The sequence below is a fragment of the Sceloporus undulatus genome, chromosome 7, assembly GCF_019175285.1.
Source record: "Sceloporus undulatus isolate JIND9_A2432 ecotype Alabama chromosome 7, SceUnd_v1.1, whole genome shotgun sequence".
In the NCBI taxonomy this organism is placed as follows: domain Eukaryota; kingdom Metazoa; phylum Chordata; class Lepidosauria; order Squamata; family Phrynosomatidae; genus Sceloporus; species Sceloporus undulatus.
Window position 1 is genome coordinate 2,206,432 of NC_056528.1, and position 23,252 is coordinate 2,229,683.

A 23,252-nucleotide genomic window follows, 5' to 3' on the forward strand; every position below is an offset into this window, starting at 1 on the left:
TTTGCTCTCCATTCCAACACAAACACTGCTCTCTGTTGCTCAACCTTTCTCTAAATCCTTTCGAATTCGGCCCAAGGTGCGGCAACCTGAACTCTTCTGTCTTCCTTTTTGGAAAGCAAGAGTGAAAGAGAGAGGAAACCCATTGAAGTGAGCACACAATCATTTCCACCAAGCAGTCGGGTTTCATGAGAACCAAAGGGCCGGACTGAATGGAAAAGGATGAGATAAAGATCAGAGTTCAACAGCCAGACAAATAGTGCTGAACCCACAGAAGGAAGGACTACCATTCCCCCGCAGTGTAAACATACCAGGAAAAGTTGTTGACGACAAAGAGACGGCGGACATCCAGAAGGCCTTTACAACAATGAGGTAGGTTCTCCGTAAGATGTTCGTCCCGAAGGAATCGGGGAACCTTAGCTGCTGATTCTCTCGATCCGTTTCTCTCTGTGAGATCTGACTGATACTTAAAAGCTCGACCCTAAAATATGCAAACATGAAGGCTTTTCCAGCCATGTTCAGGGGGGGATCCATGTACACTCATCCCTCCACATTTGCAGCTTTGAGATTTGTAGATTTGATTATTCACGGATTTGATCAATATGTTCTCTCTAGGAGTATCTTGGTCCTCCAGTGCAACTCTATGGTCAACTTGAACTAAAAGTTGCACTGAAAGACCTACAGATTCTTAAAGAGAATACTCCACTAAGCCTTTGTAGCTCCTCCATTGCAGTTCTATGGTCAGTGTCTTTCGGACGTTGACCACAGAGTTGCACTGGAGGACCCAGAGATTCCTAGAGAGGTGTCCTTCCATGTAAAAACATGGTGTTTTTGTTACTTGCGGTTTTTACATATTCACGGGGGTCTTGTGCCCCAACCCTAGCGAATATGGAGGGACAAGTGTATGTTTATATATGTTCATTGATAGTATTCACTCCCAAGTTCCAAGCTGGAGTAGCGGCATAGAAATGTCAAGTGCTATTGCTATTGCAATGAGCTCAAGGTACTCAAGGTACATGCCTCTCCTCTTCTTCTGCCTCCTCCTCCTCCCCATTTATTTTCACAACAATCCTATAAAGTCACTGGTCGGGCTGAGAAAGAGTTACTTAAATTACTTAGCAAGGTCACCCAATGTTACAGTCAAGGCGTTCTTCCCCGTTCTTAAGTGAAATTTCTTTTCTTGTAATATGAATGCATTGGTTTGTGTTCTAGTCTCTGGAGCAGCAGAAAACAAGCTGGTTCCATTCTCTGCATGGCATCCTTTCAAGCCTTTAAAGACGGCTATCAGGCTACCTCTCAATCTTCCCTTCTCCAAGCTAAACATACCCAGCCCAGGATGGTGAAAGAGGAGAAGACACTTACCCCAGCCATCACCGTCTAAACTTCTTCCATCATCTCACTCCCCGACAGATTTTGCCTCTTCTTGGTCGTCTTTTGCCATGGGGCGCTTGGCGACGTTCTTCAGCTGGAGCGAATGTACGGGAGGATCGCGTCCCCAGATTTCCCAAACACCTATCCAAACAGCAAGGAGAGGACCTGGAATATCACCGTGCCCCGCGGTTATGCCATCCGCCTCTACTTCACCCACTTCAACCTCGAGTTGTCCTACCAGTGCGACTACGACTACGTCAAAGTACGTGAAAGTACAGGCATGTATGCAAGATCTGGTTTCTTCCTAGAGCATTTCCCCAGCTGCCTGTCATTATAGCAAACAAGCAATTGCAACAACAATGCCCCAGTTGCTGAAACTGTTGTCCTCCCATCATTACCACGTCCCACTTTTTTCCATGTTTTACAGTTGCGTTCAGGAGGAAAGGTCTTGGCCACTTTGTGCGGACACCAGAGCACCGACACGGAGGAAGCCCCGGGTGACAAGACATATCACTCGCTTGACAACAACCTGGCAGTGACCTTTAGGTCAGACTACTCCAACGAGAAGGAATTCACTGGCTTCGAAGCTTTCTACGCCGCTGAAGGTAAGAAGTACTGTATATACTTTTGTGGATTTGGGATTTTGTTGTATCATATATACCCGACTATAAGTCGACCTCATATATAAGTCGAGGGCAGGTTCTGGGGCAAAAATTATGGATTTTGATATGCCTGTGGCTAAGTCGAGGGTAAAACTTAGGGCTTTGCAATGAAGGATGTAAAAGATGAAGCAAAGGGAAATAAAGCCAAAAAACTTACAAAATCCCAGCAGGCATAACTATTTGTTCTCATATTAAAGGCTGGATGGATGAGCGAATAGAAGGGAGTCAATACTTCTGGGACAGATTAAACTATTTCACCATATATACATACATACATATATGAGTTAAAATATTGTACTTACTTTGACCCATGGATAAGTCGACTCAGGTTTTTGGGGTCAAATTTTCAACATAAATGTCTAGACTTATACATGAGTATATACAGTATTTTGCCACATGGTTGACATGGCTACACTCGAATATGTTTCCAAGTTTACATGCGTGTCTTAAGGCCACCCTTTATTCAAAATCGATGCGCCTTCCCTGGAGCGAGCCACATTTCCGCTGCCCTTTCTCTCCCTTCCTTCCCTTCCAGACGTTGATGAGTGTGAACAGCCGCTCGACGGTGAGCCGATTTGTGACCATCGCTGCCATAATTACCTGGGCGGCTTTTACTGCAGCTGCCAGGTTGGATACCTGCTGCACAAAGACAAGAAGACCTGCACCGGTGAGTGGCCACGAAATGCGGAGACGCAAGTCTCAGAGGATACGGACCCGAGTTGCTGAGAAGGAGGGATGGGGAGATCCATCAATTTCACTTGCAATCTGGTTTTTTGATTTAAAACAAACCTCAAGTTCTTTCTGCAGCAAACAGGAAGAAATTTGCAAATGCCAGTCCTTGTTTTCAATGAAAACACACAAATCAAACAACAGAGGAATCTGTTTTTAAGAAGGAAGAGAGGGAGGGAATGAAAACATATTCATCCGCCTGCTCAGGAAGGTTGTATTCACCAGCCTCTTTTTCTATCCCTCTCTTTTCCCCCCTTCTTTATTTTCCAGCGTGAAATAACTAAATCCGCTCCTTCGCGACTTAGGCGGAGACAGAGATAAGGCACACGGACAGATTCCCTCCTGAACCGCCTGCAGCCTCCTGCTGCAACCGTGGCAAATGTTATGCTTAACCAGGGACCGGCTGGGGCTTCTTTCTTCTCTTTCCTTTCTGCCTAGGCCTGCCTCCTGTTGTTAAATAAAACATGTTTTTCCTGAGATTTCCGAAAGCTTAAATCCACCCCCCCCCCCTTCCAAAAGTTGAATTACTGATAAGGAGCACAAGCCGATCAAAGGACTGCCTTAGGAGGCCCTGCTGCAAGAAGGCAGGACCCTAGTCCCAGAACAGAATACTGGAATGAAATGATGTTGTTTTGTAGTCCATAAAACCATCCCAGAATTGGGATAGAGCAGTTTGACACTACTTTAACTTCCATGTCTTCAAACTCTGGATTCCCGGGATTTGTAATTTCATAGGATGCTTAGCATTCTCTGCATGTTGGCTCTCCACTAGTTGTTCTGAAAATGTGGCCTTCAGTGTTTTGGACTTCATCTCCCAAAATCCACGTGGTCATTAGCCAAGCTGACTGGAGACATCCGGCAGCAAAATATCTAGAGGATTAACGTTTGAGAACTGCTGTTCTACACTGTTTTTCAAGGGAATCCCATGAAGCTCTCCAAGCTACAAATCCTAGGATTCCATTGGAGAGAGCCATGGGAGTTAAAGTAGTATCAAAGTGCTACAACTGTGCCATGTGGATACAGCCAGAGCTATGGCAGGATACTCCATGCTATGCCCGTTAGCAGAACAGCCAGGCTTTTTGGCATGGCAGCCGGCAGGAGTTTTGGACTACAGCTTCCAAGATACATTCGCCCAATTACTCGCCACTGATTTGCGGGATGCTTTAAATGCGCTTTAATCTCTCTCTAATGCCGAAACCGGCCCCAGTGTGATAAACCCCAAAGTGGTGCCAAATGGCATTATTTCTGCAGTGCAGTCCTCACTGCATGCAGAAAGTGAGCAAGTCAAGGAGGGTGGCTTCCAAATACATTCGTTTTCGACACACAAGGTATTGTTGGCATTGCATGTCTTTCAAGTATATGATTCCAGCCTCTTTGCTCTCTCAAATGCCACAAACAAGTGAGAGGAGGCTTTTGTCTGTCTCTTTCGCTCTCACACACACCTTCCAGTCTCACCTTACTCTTAAAAGGCAAAGTCACCCTTGCTTCCATCCTTTTTACTTCTCCTCTTAAGATTCTGCTACGCTTTTTCCAGTTGCTCAGCAATGAGATTTACAGCCCGCCGTTAATTTCAGACCTAATGATCCGGCCGTCGTGAGTTCACAAGTTGAGCCGGGCCCATTTCTCTGAGTTCAGGTCTCTTGTGGGCCGTGCGGCGTATCTCTAATAAAAATATAGGCCTTAAGTATAATTGAACGCTCTCCCGACAGCCCTAAAGCCCCGCTTGGCTTTATAGCCAAGGGCTGGGTGAAAAACGATCCTGTCCTTCTTAGGAAAGCCTTTGCAGACAGACAGATAGATTTTTCACTCTTGTAGGATGGTGAAATAATAATAAAAAATACAGCCCTTCATAAAAAGAGCTCCCCGCAGACCGGTATAAAAAGGGATAAAACACAAAAGGAGAACTAATTCTAAAATGTTTGGTTGTCGTGACTGTAGCTGGAACAAGAGACCCATTCTCACTGTTGGATAGCTGGGTTCCTCTTTTATACTGTATCAGTTGCAAACTGCACTATGAAGCATGCAAATAATATATATACATATACATATATTGGGTAACGTCTGTGATGCCACCAACTCAAACCGGATGGCCATGAGTGTTGATACAGGAGGGCCTTAATGGTTAGCTTTGAGATCCAAAATGGTGAGGCATAAAAACCTAATCCCTTCTCATCAGTATTTTAAGAGCAGGAATATCCATCGTCTCAGAATTAAAAAGAAGATATAGGGATGAGTGAGAATTTATTATTATTAATATTATTATTATTTTTGGTGCACTTCTTGGTAAGAACCTTCCAAAATTCACAGATTCCCCTATAAACCGTAGTTAATACCACTCTATCTGGGGGATGGCAAAATTGGCAAATTCACTCAAAGGTCTCCAAGTACATAACTCTCCAAACTCTGGCTTTGAATCTTTAGTCGCGCTGGGAGTTTTGAGTTGGGGATGCCACCTTTTTCTTTTCCCAGAGGTTCCGCTTTTTAAAATAGCTTCATGGTAGGCAGGTGGCCCATAGCTGTCTAGATCAGTGGTCCTCAACCTGTGGGTCACAACCCCCTTGGGGGGGTCGAACGACCCTTTCCCAAGGGTTGCCAAAGACCATTGAAAAACACGTATTTCCAATGGCCTTAGGAACTGAGACACCACAGTTTTATGGTCGGGGGTCACCAGAACATGAGGAACTGTATTAAAGGGTCGCGGCATTAGGAAGGTTGAGAACCACTGGGAACATTGGGTTTGGCTAGTGCAACTTTGTGACAATCTTGTTCAGTGCATTATTTTTTTGGGGGGGATCAATGAACTAACATTTGCAAATTTCTTCCAAAATTGGACAGCAAAAGGTTCTTTTTTAATGATGTGAAATTTGTACATTTGTCCATCCTTAATGGATAAGACTCCCTGCTTTAATGAGACATTATAGTAGTTTGATTGTTGTCGACTTCAACTGATAGTCATTCTACGGATGAGAGATCTCCCTTATCAACAATCCTGCTCAGGTCTTGCAAATTCAGAGCGGCTGCGGCTTCTTTGATGGAGTCCGTCCATCTATACAGTGTACTGTACTTGTATAGTGCCTGAAATATTTTTCCTTCCCATCCATCATCTTCATCATCAGTACCCTGCCGTTTCTCCAAAACTGGGACGGATGCACAGCTGGAGCCCACAAAAGCCTGCAAAGTGCTTCTAAAATCCACAGCTCACTTCAGTGCAACAATTTGCTGAGTGCCTGCAAAGTGCACCGTTTAATCCTCTGCAGGGTTATATAAAAGTTAACATTTATCTTTAACCATCATGATTACTTCTGACCAGAGGCCTTATCCATCCTGTGGATGGAAGCTTACCTACCATTCCCTGCGGTTTTCAATGGCACAGAAGGTGGCATTGCAGGCATTTGGTTGAGATCGTCGGCTGAAAGTGTAGCCTTTTGAAATGAGATGTTTCTCTTAACATTTTAGACTGAAACAGTAGCTATAGTTGGGGTGGGGGAGAAGAATAGCAAAGGGCAAAAGGTTTGAGAGCTTGAACGCCCCTCTCCTTCGGCGTCATCATGAGCGCCTTCCCGCTGTGAGAGCAACACTATTCAGAGCGTGGGTGACAGGCCTTGCTCCATCCGCCTCCATAAATTGGTTGGCAGGGAACCCTCGCCAGCAGCAAGGACCCCAGGATGCACCAAGCCCTGTCAGCAAGGAGAGATCCTTTCAGCAGGAGATCTTGTGGCTCGGAGCATGTCAGCAAGAGTTGTTGCCACTGGATTTTGCAGAGCAGAGATAATTTCCACTCCTACATGCCTGGAACCAAAAGCACAGTCAGGGTAAAGCTCTTCCTTTTGGAGAGTCGGGAAAGGAAAGCTGCAGGTGGCTGCGATCCAAATTGCATCAAATGTGTAACGCTGAGGGTGCCACATGCCAGCAGTCAATGGAGCTGAAGTCGGTACTGCTGAACAACAGCCCTTTCATTTTTTCCCTCTACCACCTCCTTTTACTCTTTTTCTCCTCCTTTTTGACATCGTGCCCATTCCACCACTTCCTTTCCCTTTCCCACTCCTCAACTTCAGACTCTCCCTCTTTCTACCAACTATGGCTGCCATCTATAAGTCATTGACATCATATCCATGAAGAGGCTGCGGGTTTGCAGGTATTTTTCTGTAAACATCGATGCGATTTTAGAAATGCCATGAAATGGTACTTCTGATCAAGTGCAATACAGTGATGGCACCGGATCCCATCTGATCTTGGGAGCTATGCCAGGAGAGGCTTGGTTGGTAATTGGGAAACCACAGGAAAACCAGGTGCTGTAGTCAGAGGGTAGCAATGCCAAACCTCCTCGGCGCGAATCTTGCCAAGAGAACCCTGTCATCGCATTGCCATAAGTCAGGAAACAGCTTGAAAGGACTCAAAAACAAATCATATCAGGGAAAAGTGGGGCAGGTGGTTTGGGTGCCGGCCCGCTCCACTGGCTGCCCGGTGCTTTGAATGGGCAATTTCAGGCCTCCTCTTTTTGCTTTCTGGTAACTCTTTGGCCTTTAAACTGGACTCGGACCACACAGCCCTTTGAACGGAGGATGCGTCCAAATGGAGCATCCTCTAAAAAGGATATATATGGCCCTCTGATGGCCACTTTGTTCTTGTTGCAATGGGTTCAAGTCATTTCCAGCTTTTGGTGACCCTAAGGCAAGCCTATCATAGGGTTTTCTTGGCATGTTTCTTCAGAAGGGGTTTGCCATTGCCTTCTTGAGGCTGAGAGGGTGTGACTTGCCCAACTAACCATCACTTCTCAGGCTGCCCAGAGGGCTAGATTGCTTTTGCCAGATGTCTGAACCAATCTGTTGCAGAGGGCTTTTGAAACAGGGAGAAGGAGCTGAGGCCACAAGCGGCCCTAGGGTCCCCAGACTTACCCCAACACTGACATAAGAGAAAGCTTTCAAAAACATCAGGCCATCTAAATAGAGATTGCTATGTATATACTGATGTTCACAATGAGAAATGCTAAAGTACAGTTTGGAAACTGGGAGCCTTTTGGTCAAATTATAACCAGACGAAGGTAATGAAAAAGGCAATTAAAATGATCAAGCAGCTGAAGCGTCATCCTCAGAAGGAAAAGCCCATGTCCTTAAGAGCTTTGGGAAACTTTGAGCAAAAATGGAAAGCCTGGGTGTTTATGCAGTTACAAATAATGCAGAGGGTGAAAGTGCTCTCTTGCAAGCCATAGATACACAATGGAAATGATAGGATGTCATTCTTCACACAACACATCCCTTCACAACATGCAGCAAGAAGGACCACTTGTGTGATGTTTAAAAAGGAGGCGGCAAGGAATCTTAAAAGCTCGTAAAGGTCTCCTTTTGGTTCAAAACCCACTGGGACTCCTTAGGCTTGAACATATTTGTATGCACTCCTAGAACCACTATAACTACTCTGAGAATATAGCAAAGGTATATCTTAAATGCTTTCCTTGCTCTTTCCTCCCTGCTCTCTTTTTTTTCCAGCCGACTGCCAAAACAAGGTGTTGACAGTAAGGTCTGGAGAGTTTGCCAGCCCAAATTATCCCAACCCGTATCCCAAACTCTCCCGGTGCCATTTCGGTATCCAGGTGGAAGAAGGATTTATGGTCATTTTGGAATTTGTGGAAAGCTTTGACGTGGAAACCCATCCGGATGTGCCGTGTCCCTATGACATCCTAAAGGTATTCTAATCTTTTGCCGCACCAGCAAAGTATTTTAAAACTACTTCTGTACACTGCAGTCCACTATGTCAGACCCAGAAAAAGTTATCCTAAATGTATATATACAATCATGATGGTGGGGAGGGCGGGGAGGACAGAAGGGAACTTTGAGAAGCGCAGTTACAAGCAAATGAAACCTCCAAAAAGACTTATGAAAATCAGGTTAAAAACTTAAATGAATGGAAGATCAGTAGTCACCACTCCCAAAATGACACCAATGATCTTGCATGGATGAACCGATTCCCCTCTGTAATGGAATGGGAAAAAAAAACCATATCCTAATTCAAGCCACAGGTGAGAAATTTAACTTCTTAGTAAGCTATACTTCAGTAGTTTCACATCCGAGTCTGTCTTTGCCTTTGCGGTTTTTTTGCCCAAGAATAGCCAATGTAAGGTCAGTAATATGAGTGCCTTGAGAAAAGACAAACCTACTGCTCTCTGAAGACTTTCAGATGGGGCAAAGACTGAAAGCGATTGCCCAGTAACATACTTTAGACTCACATCTGAACTCAAAATTCACATTTTCCCTGCTACAGCTTTGCTGCAAAATTCCTGTCTTGGGTAAGTCACATTTAAAATCAGGGTTGTTTTTTTAAATTTAATTTTATTTTAAAAAATCCACATGGAAGCAGAAAAGGGCAAACAAAGATGGCGGGAGAGGGAGGAGAGAAAGCGAGAGCATCTTCATCATGCGGGAACAGACAGGCACAGGTTGCCAACACATGGACGTCGAAAACAGACAGGCCTAAGTTAAGTAGTGCGGTTTGGTTTGTGTTTTCCTTTCCTTGTTCCAGATAAAAACACCCAAGCAAGAGTTCGGCCCGTTCTGCGGGGAAACGCTTCCTCCAAAAATCGAAACACGCAGCCACATTGTGGATATTCAGTTCGCCACGGACCTTTCTGGAGTCCACACTGGATGGAAGCTCAGATACAACACAACAGGTAGAAGAAGGCTTTTTTTCTTTCTTTACAAAACAAAGGTGGGCCTTGGTGGAGTTTTGTGGGCAAATCTACGTCGGATGTCCTGCTCATGGGCTTCCGTTTGGCCACTGTGGGAAACAGGAGGAGGCTGGGTGAGACAGGCCTTCCGTCTGGTCCAGCAGAGCTCTTCTTACGTTCTCATGAGACTTGGGGTGCTTCCAAATAGCCGGATCCTAGCGCTACCAGTCAAAAGGCATCATTGTGCAGCCGTTCTGTCTTTCCCTCCTTAATGGGTTTTCTGTGGCAAGAAGAAACAAAAAAAGATGGGAGAAGCAGTGGGAAAACACAGGAGGGTTTAGAAAATGGGAATGGCAATGGGCCGAAATGAAAGTTAACTCGGGGAAAGCGAGGAGCCCAAACCGGTCAGATTAGTTTGTCCTGAGATGTCAGTGTTCAGTTTATGGTGCCCCGTCCCCCCGTCCCCAAATCTTTGCATGCAGCAGCAGCAGAGCCAGGGCAAGCATGGGGTTGGCCTCATCAAGCATCTGGCAAGGCCCAGTGGGCCACGATGGATGGAGGTCTATGGGAGTTGTAGTCCGAGAACATGGCGTTTCCAAGCTCTGCCCAGAACTCCACGGGAATCCCCTCTGCCTCCTGAGTTTCTCAGCTCTACTGCTCTGCCACCTTGGCATTGTTTGCTTGCACTTTCCAAGCAAGTGACAGGAACAAAGAAAATCTTTAGCCCTCTCTGCTCTGATCTCTTCCCTCACGTAGGGAAAGATGAGGCCCAGAAGGGCAAAGCAATCTAGGAATGGGTGGCAGAAATACCTGGGGAGGATCCATCCTGTGGACTAGAATCCTGGAAAGCTCAATATCAGAAACCATACAGGGGCCATGTCCCAAGCAAAAATGTATGTGTGTCCCTGACACACAACTGGGGAAATCACATCCCAGGAGGCTCATTTCTCCTCTAAAACAGGGTCTTGCTCTCCCTTCTCTTTTTAGTAACATTTAAAAAAAGAGGCTTACATTGTCCAGACAAGTTGTAAAAGGCCCACTCCAACAGGCAGCTGCTTCTCAGACTTCAGACCGATGGTCTTTCCCAGCCTTACTTGGAGATGCTAATACCTTCTGCATGTAAAGCATGTGCTCACAACGGAGGTAAGACCCTTCCCTTGCCAGTCATGAAAGGCATTTTGGTTTTCATTTTATTGCAGCTTTGCCATGCCCAGACCCCGAAGCACCACCCAATGGTCACATCTCTCCAGTGCAAGAACAATACATTATGAAAGACTCCTACCAGCTCCTCTGCGATACAGGCTACGTACTCTTGGAAGTAGGTAAAACTATTGTGGCTTTTGTTTCTTTGATACACAAGTGAGTGTGTAACTTCGTATTTACTTATACAGTAGGTACCATTCCACTTCATCTTTCTTTCAACCTGTACCATCTATTGTTTATATCTGTCTTAACAGTCTTCCACATAATACAGAGAAGCGTATTCCAAATTTTGGGGGTGGGAGAAACACAAGGTTGACAGCAATCTCAACTACATCAAACTGAAAAGTATGAAAAGCACATTTGATATACTGTAGTTTAGTTTTTTTACTGCACAATGCCTAGAGCAAGGATGAGCGCATCTGGCTCTCCAGCTGCTTTTTGCCTGCAGCTCCCATAATCCCCCACAAGTGGTGAGGTTGGCTAGAGTTAATGAGAGTTGTAGGCCAAAAACACTTGGGAGAACTGCAGTTGCCCACCTCCCAACTAGAGAGTTGAAGAAAACAACACACTCCTGTGGTGTCTTACAGACTAAGGAATGTATCACGCAGCATGCGCATCTGTGGCCATCAGATGTATCAAACGTAATTCAGAATTCTAGCTATGCACTGAATACTTGGTTGCAAAGAAAGGGAGTACAGTTAAGTTTGAAAGGAAATAAAATGTTGAACAAACTACCCCGTAAAGAACAGCCATTGTCACCTGTTACCATTCAGTTGCAAAGGAATTGTCCGCATTGCAGAAATAATCCAGTGTGACACTACTTTTAACTGCCATGGCTCAATGCTATGGAGGTCTGGGAAGTGTAGTTTTGTGAAGCATTTAGCCTTCCTTGTCAGAGACCTCTGGTGCCACTATGATACAATACCCAGGATTCCATACCATAGTGGTGTGAACCTGAATTATTTCCTCAGTGCAGACGCAGCCTAAGTGAATCTGTGGCTGTAGCTCTTAAGTGGCCATCTGTGAACTCGCTTTCATTTTCAATCCATCCTGCCTTTATTTTTCCTCGGATTTCAATGCTCAATGTTTCCCCCATCCTGCTCCAAGCATGCACACCAGCGATTCCCAAACTTGGTGGTTCAGACCTCAAGTCCTAGAAGCCCCAGCCAGCTTGACCAATGGCCATGAGTTCTGGGAGCTGAAGTCCAAAACATCTGGGGGACCAAAGTGTGGGGATCCCCGATGCACACTGTACCTAAACGCTTAATGCGTCAGGATGAAGTGGGCTGCAGCTCACAAAAATGTATGTTATAATAAACTGGCTAGTCCTTATGGGGCCACAGGAGGCTTTGTTGGTTTTGCCCCATATATCCCTCAAGATATATGAAGGATAGCAGCATCTCAAACATAAGAAGGGGAAGAACATCTTATTCTGCCTTCCTCGCAATAAAGCACCTTCACGAACCAATCATGAAATGAAAGAGATGTATTTCATGTGTCAATTCCCTTCCTCTCCTTAAATGACTCACTCATTCGCTCCCCAACACTATTCCCCTTTATGCTTGGAATCCCGTTTTCTCTTCTTATGTTCCATAAGGGGAACATGCATCTGAGATGTCCAATGTACTGTATAATAAACTTTTTTCCATGGGAAAAATATACATGGATTTATGCTTTCTTTTTCTCCTCCAGAACGAAGCGATTGTGGGATCCTTCATAGCAACATGTCAAAAGAACGGTTCCTGGAACAAGCCAATGGCTCAGTGCACCAGTATGTGAATATCAGGGGATGGGGAGTCAGTCTTTGGATCTGCAATAGCCAGGCAGATCTCTGGCTTGTAATTTCTTTGATTGAACAAAGCTATCCCATTGTATTTTAAAGGCATGAGAGATGCTTGAATCTCAGTGGAGTAACAATTGCTTTCTCTAAATATCCTTGGTGGAAATAGAGATCAACTGTCACCCCAGTCTGAAACTGCACACTTGCTATGATCAAGGGCGCATCTACACTGTATAGATGAGTGCAGTTTGACTTTACTTTTAATGGCCAAGGCTCCATCCCACAGAATCCTGGGATTTATACAGTAGTTGCATTGGGCACCAGCGCTCTTTGGCAGAGAAGGCGAAAGAACTTGTAAAACTACAAATCCCAGGATTCTGTAGGATAGTGCCATGGCAGTTAAAGCAGTGTCAAACAGCAAGATTTCTACAGTGTAGATGCACCCCAAAATTTCCACTTTGTTCCTCTGCAAGGCCTCCTGAGTATCAGATGTGTTTTCTTGCTCTCTGCTCATGTCTACCTCTTTCATGGCCACACTGGAGGATCTACAACTGTTTATATGTTGGACTCCATCCCCCTAAGAACCCTAACTTGCATAGCTAGTAGTGAAGGACGATGGGAAATGCAGTCCAACATCTGGAGGGTCACAAGTTGCCTGTTCCTCCTTTGCCAACTGCAGCCATCTTAAGGATGGCATTCAAATCCAGCACTTCAGTGCCCTCTGAACAAATTCTCAAATAAAGTTTTTCTGTGGGTGTCCATTTGCTCAGAAAGCTTTTTATATTGTTCCTTTTTTCAGTTGTTGACTGTGGCCCAGCCCAAGACACAGCAAATGGGACAATTGTCTACACAACAGGATCCGGTGTTACTACGTACCAAGCTGAGATCATGTATATCTGCGAGAGTCCTTTCTATGCTCTGAAAGCAGGAAATTCTGGTAAGAGAAATCAGAGCCTGGAAGTTAACTTATTATAAAGAACATTACTTGTAACTAATGTCCCTTTTCAAGAACATAACAACTGCAACTTACCAAAGGACAACTTCATTCTCTTCCCAGTGTACTTCTCAAAGTTACTTTCATGCATCTCATCCAGATCATTTTCTATTGATCCTCCTCCAGCAAATAAAGATTGCTCTGGCTATGGCTGCATCCATACTGCAGGAATAATCTTGTTTGACAGAAGCTTAAACTCCTCTAGCTCAATGCTATGAAACTGTAGTTGGTTGTGGTGCCAGGGTTTTGCAACCCACTGTAACCACAATTCCCATAACTCCATAGCATTGAGCCAGGGCAGTTAAAGTGGTGTCAAACCAGGCTATTCCTGCAGTACAAATGCAGCGACAGTCACAACAGTATTTCTTCACTGGAGGATGAATAGAAAATGGTTCAAATGCTAGGATGCTTCCTTCTGCTCTGTTGTGGGTGTTGAAGAAACAATGAGGTGGCCAGAACTGTAACTACAACTGTAACTAGCTACTTTAAAGAGAGGCTTGCCATAATTACAGTGAATTGAAACTACAAATAACTGCTTTGTTAAAATAACCTTCCAAGCTCCAAGAGAAAAATGTTACTGAAATGCTATGTAAGGAGTTAATAAACACTGGTGATGTAAATATGGATAAGCTACAGGTCAGGGAAACACAGCCACAGTCCAACACACACTTCTTTAGCAACTTGTTCCATTCATCCTACTGGGATTCAACTCAAAGGGAAATGCAAAATAACTGTGGTACAACAGTGTAGGACCTGGTTGAAGTCCCTCAACTATGATGCTCACTATCTTTCAGCCTATGACACTTCCAAGAATAAAAGTGAATACTGCACTGCATGATGCTCACTATCTTTCAGCTTAGAAGACTTCCAAGGGTAAAAGTGAATATTGCATAAAAGTGAGCATGCAATATTCACTTTTATTTGGAGAAGATAGGAAACACTATGTGGAAAAAGGAAGATAACAGCAGAGAAGTATTTTCACACTGTTCTGAAGTAGTTGGCTATTTCTCGAAGGGTCGACTCAAGTGCTTTAATCTTCATTTAGGCAACTACCACTGTGCCCCTGACGGCTACTGGAGAAACGCCAGGGGATGGAAAGCACCTCCTGCCTGCGAGCCAGGTAATGTGAGAAGCTGCTACATAGATATGGTTCAAAAATGAGCTGGGCTTTTGCATCATATAATTTTGTGGGTTACAAAGGGAGTTTATAGGCTAGATAGAGTGATCTACATCAATACTGCCAGAACAGAAGTAAGTGATACCAAGTACAAGTTGCACATTTTGATCTTTATCTCTCACACCCAACTGTCCCATACACCAGCCTTCCCTAACCTGAGTCAGGGCTGGCCCTCCAGATGTTGCTGGGTTCCAGTTCCCTTCAGTCTCTTACCTTACCTGGCCAGTAAGGGATCATGAGCCATAGGCTCCAGAGCCCCATCTAAAGTGGGGCACCCAAACATGCCAGGCTGCCTGTGTATAGTGGAAATGGTGGGAGCAGCACTCCAGCATATCTGGAGAGCATCAAGTAGATGAAGGCTGCCATGTATAAACCAAAGTAGATCACTTCAGCAATTATTTGTTAGAAACAAATCTTTGGGAAATGATTCTCCTCCCCTTTCCCAATCTAACTACACAATTCAAGCCCCATGAAACAGGAATTAGTAGTGGAAAACCGCTACTAGCCAACTTGGTAACTAGATTTCTTTCCCACTTGTTAACCAGAAGATTGCAGATGTTGTGTTTGGACCAGTTGCATCCTTCAAATCACAAGATGGGGAAATCTAATTAAAACTCATCAATAACTTTCTGCCTCAGTTAAAGGCTCTACACATTTACTTTGGGGTGGGGGGATGTCATGCCAGTGTTTCAATACAGAAGAGGCAAATCTTACTTCTAAGAATGGCATCATATGTGCTCCAACCATGTCTTTAAAAGAAACCTGTATGAATGCCATACATAAGCAGATTAAACACTTAAAAAGGCAGACAACCAACTAGCAATTAGTCATTCTGATGACAGCTTTAACGTACGGTTTACTGAAGTCTGCAAAGTTTGGCCCTCCAGATGCTGTTAGACTGCAATTCCCAACATAGACAAAGGTGAGGAGCTGCAGTTCAAAAGTCCCTGGAGGCCCAAAATGTGCCCACACCTATCCATATCTATGGGACTGTATCAAAAGTAAGCATTCACTGATGTTAAATGAGTTCCTTTCAGGCAAAGGTATGCAATGTGCTCCTAACAACACGATGCCAACATTTGGTCAGAACATGTCCACAGATGGGATGTTAGCTTTGTTTGACAGTAGAAGGGATTTCTCAAAGCCAGAACACATAAAACAGCCAATACTTTGTTTTAAAACCCCATTCCGTTAAAGCCAAGATAGTAAATTCTATTTCTTGTTCTCTGCTAACTGGTGATATATCAAAGTTAAGAGTGTCCTGAATATTTCACCAGCCATGTGCTGGTTTAGAACAAATGGATTAGTACTTTCCCCTCACACTTCCAAGACACAGCTACAGGAACACAAGCAGCTGCTTTATACACCAAGCCAGAGCATTAACCCATCTAGCTTAGCAATGTTTATGTCAAGGGTGAATTTTTGGTTCTACAAAGGTTTGGACTGCTACTTCTAACAGCTGTTTCAGGCATTATGAATGGCACTCCAATACTTCTTTGAGGATCACAAAGTTTCCATGCCTCTCACCAAGAACTAGGAAGTAAGTCAGCAATCTCAGCCAGGGAAAAAGTACTTCAGATCAACACAAGATCCCGACAATCTCAAAGCAACACAACAAATTAGAAGAGAAACTTATTCTAAAAGCCCTGACATAGCCAGAACACTTGCACTGACTGCAGCAAAGCCTCTTCTCTCAAACCCACCAAAGCCAAAAATAATAAATGCGAGAGATCAATGGTCTGGTGTGGTATAAAGCATCTCACAAGGATGTTGGTATGAGTACCATCCACTTCAAGGGGAGGTAAAGCTTCAGGACAGTCCCTATCCATCTTTGCTTCAAAAGGTTCATGGTAGTTTCTTTTTATTGTTGTGTGCCTTCAAGTCACTTCTGACTTAAGGTGACACTAATACCCTAAAGGCACCCAATCCTATCTGATCTTGCAAGCTCAGCAGAATTCATGGCGTCACCATAAGTTGGCAAGCAACTTCAAGGCACATACATACACAAGCCAAATCTATCATGAGGTCTTCCTGGCAAGATGTGTTGAGGGTCTTTGCCTCCCTCTGAAGCTGAGAGTGCAACTTGGTTAATGTTACCCAGTGGCTGTGTGGGGATTCAAAACCTGGTCTCCAGAGCCATAGCTCAAGCCACTACACCACACTGGCTATGACATTATTTTGGAAACATTTAACTCACACATATACTAGGAGTAGGAAAACTTCATCCCTTCACATGAGGGCTACAACTCCCTTACCACTGGCCATAATATCTTACAAACCAAAGATGTAAATACTAAAATCATTCAAGTTTCAAGTCTCTAATGAAACCCTGACTTATGGATACTCTCTCCTGCCAGTTTGTGGTGTCCAAACTTCAAATGCTCTGAAGCGCATATTTGGTGGAACAAGGGCACTGCCTGGCCAGTTCCCTTGGCAGGTTCTGATCATCGATGGACAAGGAGCAACAGGAGGGGGAGCTCTTTTATACGATAACTGGATCCTAACAGCCGCTCATGTCCTCACAAACCCAGCTGATGCCTCTTCCCTGACACTGAAACTCGGACTTCTGAACAAACGCTCTCCTCGATACCACCAAGCCTGGGTGGAATCTGCTTTCGTCCATCCAGGTTTTACCAACGATGGTCTCAACTTTAACAATGACATTGCTCTGATTAAACTGAGCCACAAAGTCCCCATCAATGCCAATATCACCCCCATTTGTTTGCCAGGAAGCAGTGGCAGATTCCATGTGAACACAAGTGACATAGGAGTGGTGGCAGGCTGGGGAAGAACAGAGAAAAGAAGGCAGTCCCCTTTCCTGTTATATGCCGAGCTAGATGTTGTGGATCCAAACAAGTGTCAAGCTGCATACGCAAACCAGAGTTTGGAGGGGAAGCCCTTAGTCCTGACGGAAAATATGCTTTGTGCTGGGTATGAGCAAGGGGGGAAGGATTCATGTAGCGGAGACAGTGGTGGGCCATTGGTATTTTTTGATCCTCACACCAAAAAGTGGTTTGTTGGTGGCATTGTATCCTGGGGTTTGGAGTGTGGCTCTGCTGGACTGTATGGTGTATACACTAAAGTCACAAATTACATTTCATGGATTGAAGACATAATTGCACACAATTCCTAGACTGACTTTTACTGCTTTATTCCAATAAAACAAAGCTCAAATCTTCCTTTATTGTTATGCAAGTAACAGAAATCCTGCCATCCTACATATACCAACTTGGAAACAGGTCTTGTCAAACTACCTTGGAGTTACATCTAAGAAGCACCAATTCACACTATTAAAAGTTCTAGTCTATTTGATTTTAAACTAGGTATAATGAGGTCTGCCTCAACAATGTACATCTTTATCCTAGGGAGGCATTTAGCTTTTTACAGTGCTCTTCCTATTACAATGGGAAACCCTTTTACATAGTTCTTCCTTTCTATCCCAATGGGAAACCTATCACACAGCACACAAGAGTCACAGGTTAAATACAAGCAAACGGTTTTTCATGGTTCTTTCCTCCCCGTCAGCCCAGACGTTTATGCTCTTCCATCTAATAGAGAACCTCAGTAGCATGCCATTTGTAAATTTCTTTCTCATGGGTCACCACAGAAAGAAACATGGGAGCTTCTATATTACGGCAGCTGGTCATCTTGAAGCAGATGGGTCACAGTAGTACTAATGCAACGTTGATTATAAATTCATCAATGAAACGTTAAATGCTCCAAACCTGGAGGCTGAATTTCTTGAGTGGCCCAACAGCCACTGACAGAACCGCCATCTGCCAACTGGTCTAATCTCTCAGCAAACTGCAGACACTGGATCCAAATGAGTTAAGCTTGACCAGATTCTTTCTGCACCCAATTTTAAGAGGCCAAGATTTGAATAGCTCTCATGTACAAGTCTAGAAATTCAGCTGAAAAAATTGACCCAAAAAAACCTGAGTTGACTTATCCATGGGTCAATGTAAGTACTGTATCTTAACTCTTATTTAAAAGGAATCATATCCTGGTAAAAAGCAAGAGTATAATATGTGAAGCACTGACTCCCTCTACTCTCTCATCCATTCATCCTTAAGACTAAGCACAAAGAGTTATATCTGATGGAATTTTATAACTTCTTTGACACTATTTTGCTTTGCTTCATCCTTTAGGTCTTTGCTATATGCCCCAAAATTTTACCCTCGATTTATCAAGTCTCAAAACTTGCCCTTGACTTATACATGAGGTTGACTTATAGTCGAGTATATACAGTGGTACCTCGGGATACGAAATACCCAGGTTACGAAATTTTCGGGATACGAAAAAATCCCATAGGAAAACATTGTTCCGGGTTACGAATGTTTTTTCGGGTTACGAAAAAACTTTTGGTGCTTTTTTCGGCTTTTTCGCACGGAATCGCGGCTTTTCCCCATTAGCGCCTATGGCAATTCGGCTTACGAAGGCTTTTTGGGTTACGAACGGTGCCACGGAACGAATTAATTTCGTAACCCGAGGCACCACTGTACGGTAAATGTAGTGGCTCCCAAAGCCCGTGTTAATATAGATGAAACTATAACGTACATAGAAGTGTCTATGAGATTCTATACAAGCAAAACAGATCAGTTTTATTCTTATAAAAAGGCAGTACTGCCAGCCAGAAGCAAACAAAAACTAAATAAAAATACCCCACCGATGTCTAAAGCTTAAGAGGAACAGTGCAAGACCTCCCCAGAAGTGCTGTTCAATCAGCCGCAACATTATATTTGCAACTGCTGAGACCAATGTGCTCCAAGACTCAATTCACTCCTACACAAATTTGGACTGTAAGAGGAAATTGTCAACATTACGTCTGTTTGAGTCGCAAAGCCTCCATAATTAAAGAGATGCTCAGCAGGTAACTGAAACACACAACACATTTGCTCACACAGGGCCTTGGTTAAATTACTATGCTGTTTATGACTAAATGAAGCTCATTAGCCAGATTATCCTTCTAACAGTGGCAAACCCGACTGTGTTCTTTATTTATCCACTTTAAATCGGATTAGTGCAATAGATGCAGACCTATGGAAAGCTAAAGCAAAACAAGACTCCAGACAACCAAGTTATGACAATGCCTTTTATTAGCTCACTTTAAACACTAATGAGAGAAATGAAGGTATGAATAATGTTTGAAAACATTTCTAATATACTTGGGGATGTGAGGAAGGGGAGATCAGAACCTTAGCAGACTTAACAGCATTCAAATAACACTTGTTCCCCCTCCTGCTTAAGAGTTGGCCCTAGACTTGTAAAAAACACAAGCTGAAACAATTACTGAAACCATGCTGGTGATGTATAAAACTTACCCTCATGCTCCTTCCCAGGATGACACAGTTTAGTCTTTGGAGATCCGAGAATACCATATTAAGTGTTACTCAGTAGCAGTAGCAGGTATTAGTGCAAATGCTAAAATGCAAAATTCAGATGGTACAGAGTTTGGCAATGGATCTGATTGAGGTGCAGAAAAAGGTTAAGCAATTTATTAAAGAATAGTTCTTCTCTGGAATATGCAATTTGTTTTACACTGAGAGCCAGGGGACTGGATGCCTTTAAGTGGGTGCTAGCAGTAAATATCAATGCCAGGATCAGCACACAATAATAACACATCTCAAATTTCTCACAGTTTGGCAAGAAAATAATTGAGAAGTCAACACAGGCAAGGGAAAATGTGAAGCTAGCTAAGGCCCCATACAGACAGGCCAAAATAAAGCAGCTTCAGCCCACTTTGGAGTTATGCTGTTTAAATGATGCATGTGTCTTAAGAGTCCAGAAGTCACGCCAAAACCTAAGGACTGGAGCATGACTTCGGTGCAGCTTTCCGACACTTAGGACCCATGCATCATTTAAATCCCTCCAAAATGGCCTAAAGCAGCTTTATTTTGGCCTGTTTGTATGGGGCCTAAAATTCACAAGGAAGAGGAGGACTATACAAGTTAAAGGGGCTCTGTTTCCTGCTTCCACAGTCTGCCAAGTGGAAACTTACATTTACATCACACATTTCTATAACCATTATTTAGGGCTACTGAGTCCATGATCTTGCCAATCCTGATCCTCAACACAGGAAAACTTGACATCCCTCTTATGCTTTGGTTAAACCCTTGTTTCCCATAAGAAACTGAGTCCTGTTAATAGTGTGCCACCCTCGCAGCTACCTTGAATGCCCTAAACAGCTTCCCTAGGGGATACACAGACAATAAGGGCTCTTCTCTCCTGCTCACCTCCGATGGCAGAACCGGGTTTCAGATGTGTATCACAAAAACGCTATGAAGATGGGACTGGAGCTGAGCTAGAGAATAGCAACTACAATCAATGAAAGAGGCAAACTTAAAACAAAATGAAGGGTTTCTTTTTTTACAGCAGTTTTATCCCAAGATGCATTGTTTTAAAGTTAATAGCTATGAACTCATTGCACTTTTTTTTTGGGGGGGGGGGCAGCTGTCAAACACACACACATATTACTTAAATCAGTTTTATTTAAGAATTTCCTACATTGACAAATCTTATAAAAAGCACCCAAACACAGAACTGCAGCAAACAGCATTCATATGGATATCTTACAAACAAAGAAACTTCCACCCGTCAGGGAACATCCGGGCTCAGGAGTGTCCTTTGCGACAAGGTCCGCAAAGCACACGGCGAGCCGGAGGTTCTCGTCCACGAAAAGCCCCACCTTCAGTTCACATTACCACACTTACAGGATCATTAAACAGAAAGGAACGCACACCATACAGCATTCACAGCAGAAATTGACATAAAGAAGAAGGAAAAAAAATGAAGATACAGATATTCATTTCACTTAACACATTCAACTAATTAATTAACTAAGTAAAAAGCCCTCCCCCCCGTTTTAAGTTCTTCCAGATTGGGATGTCCTTCTGAATGCCAAGAAAGAAAAAAACACTCGTACGTCCGCTCCCATTGCTCTCCGCACACTCTCTCACCAAAGCCACAGGATCCAGGGACATCGGGGGGGAAAAAACACACGCTTTTATTTAAAAGGAAAAGATCCCATTATGCACCACCAAGTCTCTCTCTGCATGCGCCTCCGCCTTTTGCTCGCACATACCACGCCCTCTCATTCCTCGGCACCACCAATCCAATCCCACACAAGGTTTCCAAAAGTTCAAACAAGCCTTCCGGTTTCCATCTCACAGCCTTGCGTTCACAGCGTCGGGTACGACTCTCCATGAAATAAAAAAGAGTAGCGGATAAAAATGGGACACCCACCGTCTTAAGACGCGGAGCATGTGCAGCGCGATGAAGGGAGCCTTGGATGAGGAGGAAAGCATGGAGACAGGAGGATTCCTAAGGCAGGATAGTTTTTTGTTTTGAGCGCGTGTTTTGTTTTGACTGCACTGCTTTTTTTCTCTCTCAGAATGAAGTGCTTCTTCCAAACACATTTTTTTGTTTTTGAAATGAGATGAACTGCAAGGATTAAATGAGGTCTTCATACCGTACTTTAGTATGAGGAGGGGAGACAGTGTTAAAAGGAAAAAAAGCCGACACCAACATTGCATTCTCCACACAGGACATTTGGGGGGGACGGGAAGGGAGAGAAAGAGAGAGAGAAATTCTTATGGCGGGGGATCAAATTAAAGTTTAAAAAAGAAAAGAAAAAAGAGCTAACAAGGACAGGACGCGGTTTCTGAAAAACAGCTTCCATTCTTGAAACATGCAAAAAACAAAAACATCTCAGCTGACTAGGAAAAACGAGGAATTTAGGATTTTTTTCTTTTGCTCTTTTTTACAAATTCCTATCAAATTGCAGCGCGTCCGTTTACCATTCAGGCAAACAGCAGTCCACTCCCAACCACTCCATACCCCCCCAAAACTCATGTATTCCAACTCATGGTAACAAAACCTATAAAATTCCATTTAATCTTTTCTCTTTTTTCCCCCTCCTTACAAAAGAAAAAAAATGTGTCAAAAATACTGTTGAAATATACTACACGCTGAACAAACTGGTTTGGATTCCCCCTCTTCCCCCCTTTTTTAGTATATGCATCTTATAATATACTTACCGGGAGCTCTGGGGGGGGGGGGGGAAAGAAAAATCTGATTTCCCAGCACAGAATCAGTATTAGGGTGCCTACATGCCCCAGCCAGATGATTTGGAATCCATGCTTGAGCCAAAACCCCCATTAAACCCGCTGCTGGAGCCTGTGTTTGATGAGCCCCACCCTATGGCTGCGCCGGAGTTTGAGCCTCCGTAGGAATTGCTCCCTGAACTGAACCCCTGATTCTGCTCCCTCTGCATGTTGCCTTGCGGCTGGTTGTTCCCCGACGGTCCAGACTGGTTTTGCTGGCTAGCTAGCATGCCCATCATCCCCCAACTGCTCTGGAGCGCTGCTTGAGCGGCTGCCATCATGGCTGGGTTGATGCTAAAAGCTCCAAAGTTCATCCCGCCCCCCATATTACTGCCCTGGTTGTTTCCCAGCCCCCCACCGCCACCGCCTCCCCCCCGGTTAGGAAATCCACCCTGATTCCCAAAGCCTCCTGGATTACCACCAAATCTTCCACCTCTTTCTAGTTGTCTACTGCTATTATGCTTAGGTTCAGCATTGGATATATGGACGCTGATTCCTTTTATGATCAAGTCCTCGCCACAAAGGGACTGGGCAACCTATAAGAAATAAGATATGTAGACTGAGTAACTTTAACCA

At 44.0% G+C, this 23,252-nt stretch overlaps 2 protein-coding genes across 8 annotated transcripts in view; one reads left to right on the forward strand and one right to left on the reverse strand.

The window, feature by feature from the left end:
* MASP2 (MBL associated serine protease 2) lies at positions 1–17,752 on the forward strand. 2 transcript variants are annotated; one of them, XM_042479302.1, is made up of 11 exons: positions 1–369; positions 1,408–1,630; positions 1,796–1,973; positions 2,566–2,697; positions 8,246–8,442; positions 9,276–9,423; positions 10,620–10,738; positions 12,316–12,394; positions 13,203–13,340; positions 14,443–14,517; positions 16,932–17,752. In XM_042479302.1, the coding sequence occupies exons 1-11, from the start codon at positions 365–367 to the stop codon at positions 17,705–17,707; spliced, it is 2,070 nt and encodes a 689-aa protein (XP_042335236.1). In that variant the 5' UTR covers positions 1–364; the 3' UTR covers positions 17,708–17,752. The 2 variants fall into 2 exon arrangements, with proteins under 2 accessions (XP_042335236.1, XP_042335237.1); XM_042479303.1 differs by lacking the exons at positions 8,246–8,442; positions 9,276–9,423; positions 10,620–10,738; ... (2 more) ...; positions 14,443–14,517; positions 16,932–17,752 and adding an exon at positions 3,030–3,236 and having other exon boundaries at positions 8–369.
* The window catches only part of LOC121936758 (TAR DNA binding protein), a 23,000-nt gene continuing 8,813 nt past the window's right edge, over positions 9,066–23,252 (reverse strand). Inside the window, exons 6-9 of one of the 6 annotated variants that reach the window (XR_006105029.1) lie at positions 21,817–23,212; positions 20,808–20,889; positions 19,896–19,995; positions 9,066–9,700 (exon numbers count right to left, since the gene is read on the reverse strand). Coding sequence is in view for 3 of the 6 variants with exons in the window: in XM_042479304.1 (XP_042335238.1) it covers positions 9,642–9,700; positions 23,095–23,212 (177 nt within the window). In the remaining 3 variants the exon portion in view is untranslated. Of the gene's footprint in view, positions 9,701–19,895; positions 19,996–20,807; positions 23,213–23,252 lie in introns of those variants that run through there. The other 5 variants (XR_006105028.1, XR_006105027.1, XM_042479304.1 and 2 more) reach the window with 5 other exon arrangements.

What these genes read in the sequence shown, in the direction of transcription:
- MASP2 (XM_042479302.1), top strand. An exon ending in GTCCCTATGACATCCTAAAG is followed by an intron (nt 8,443 to 9,275) that starts GTATTCTAATCT and finishes TCCTTGTTCCAG; the next exon opens with ATAAAAACACCCAAGCAAGA. An exon ending in GCCAATGGCTCAGTGCACCA is followed by an intron (nt 12,395 to 13,202) that starts GTATGTGAATAT and finishes TCCTTTTTTCAG; the next exon opens with TTGTTGACTGTGGCCCAGCC.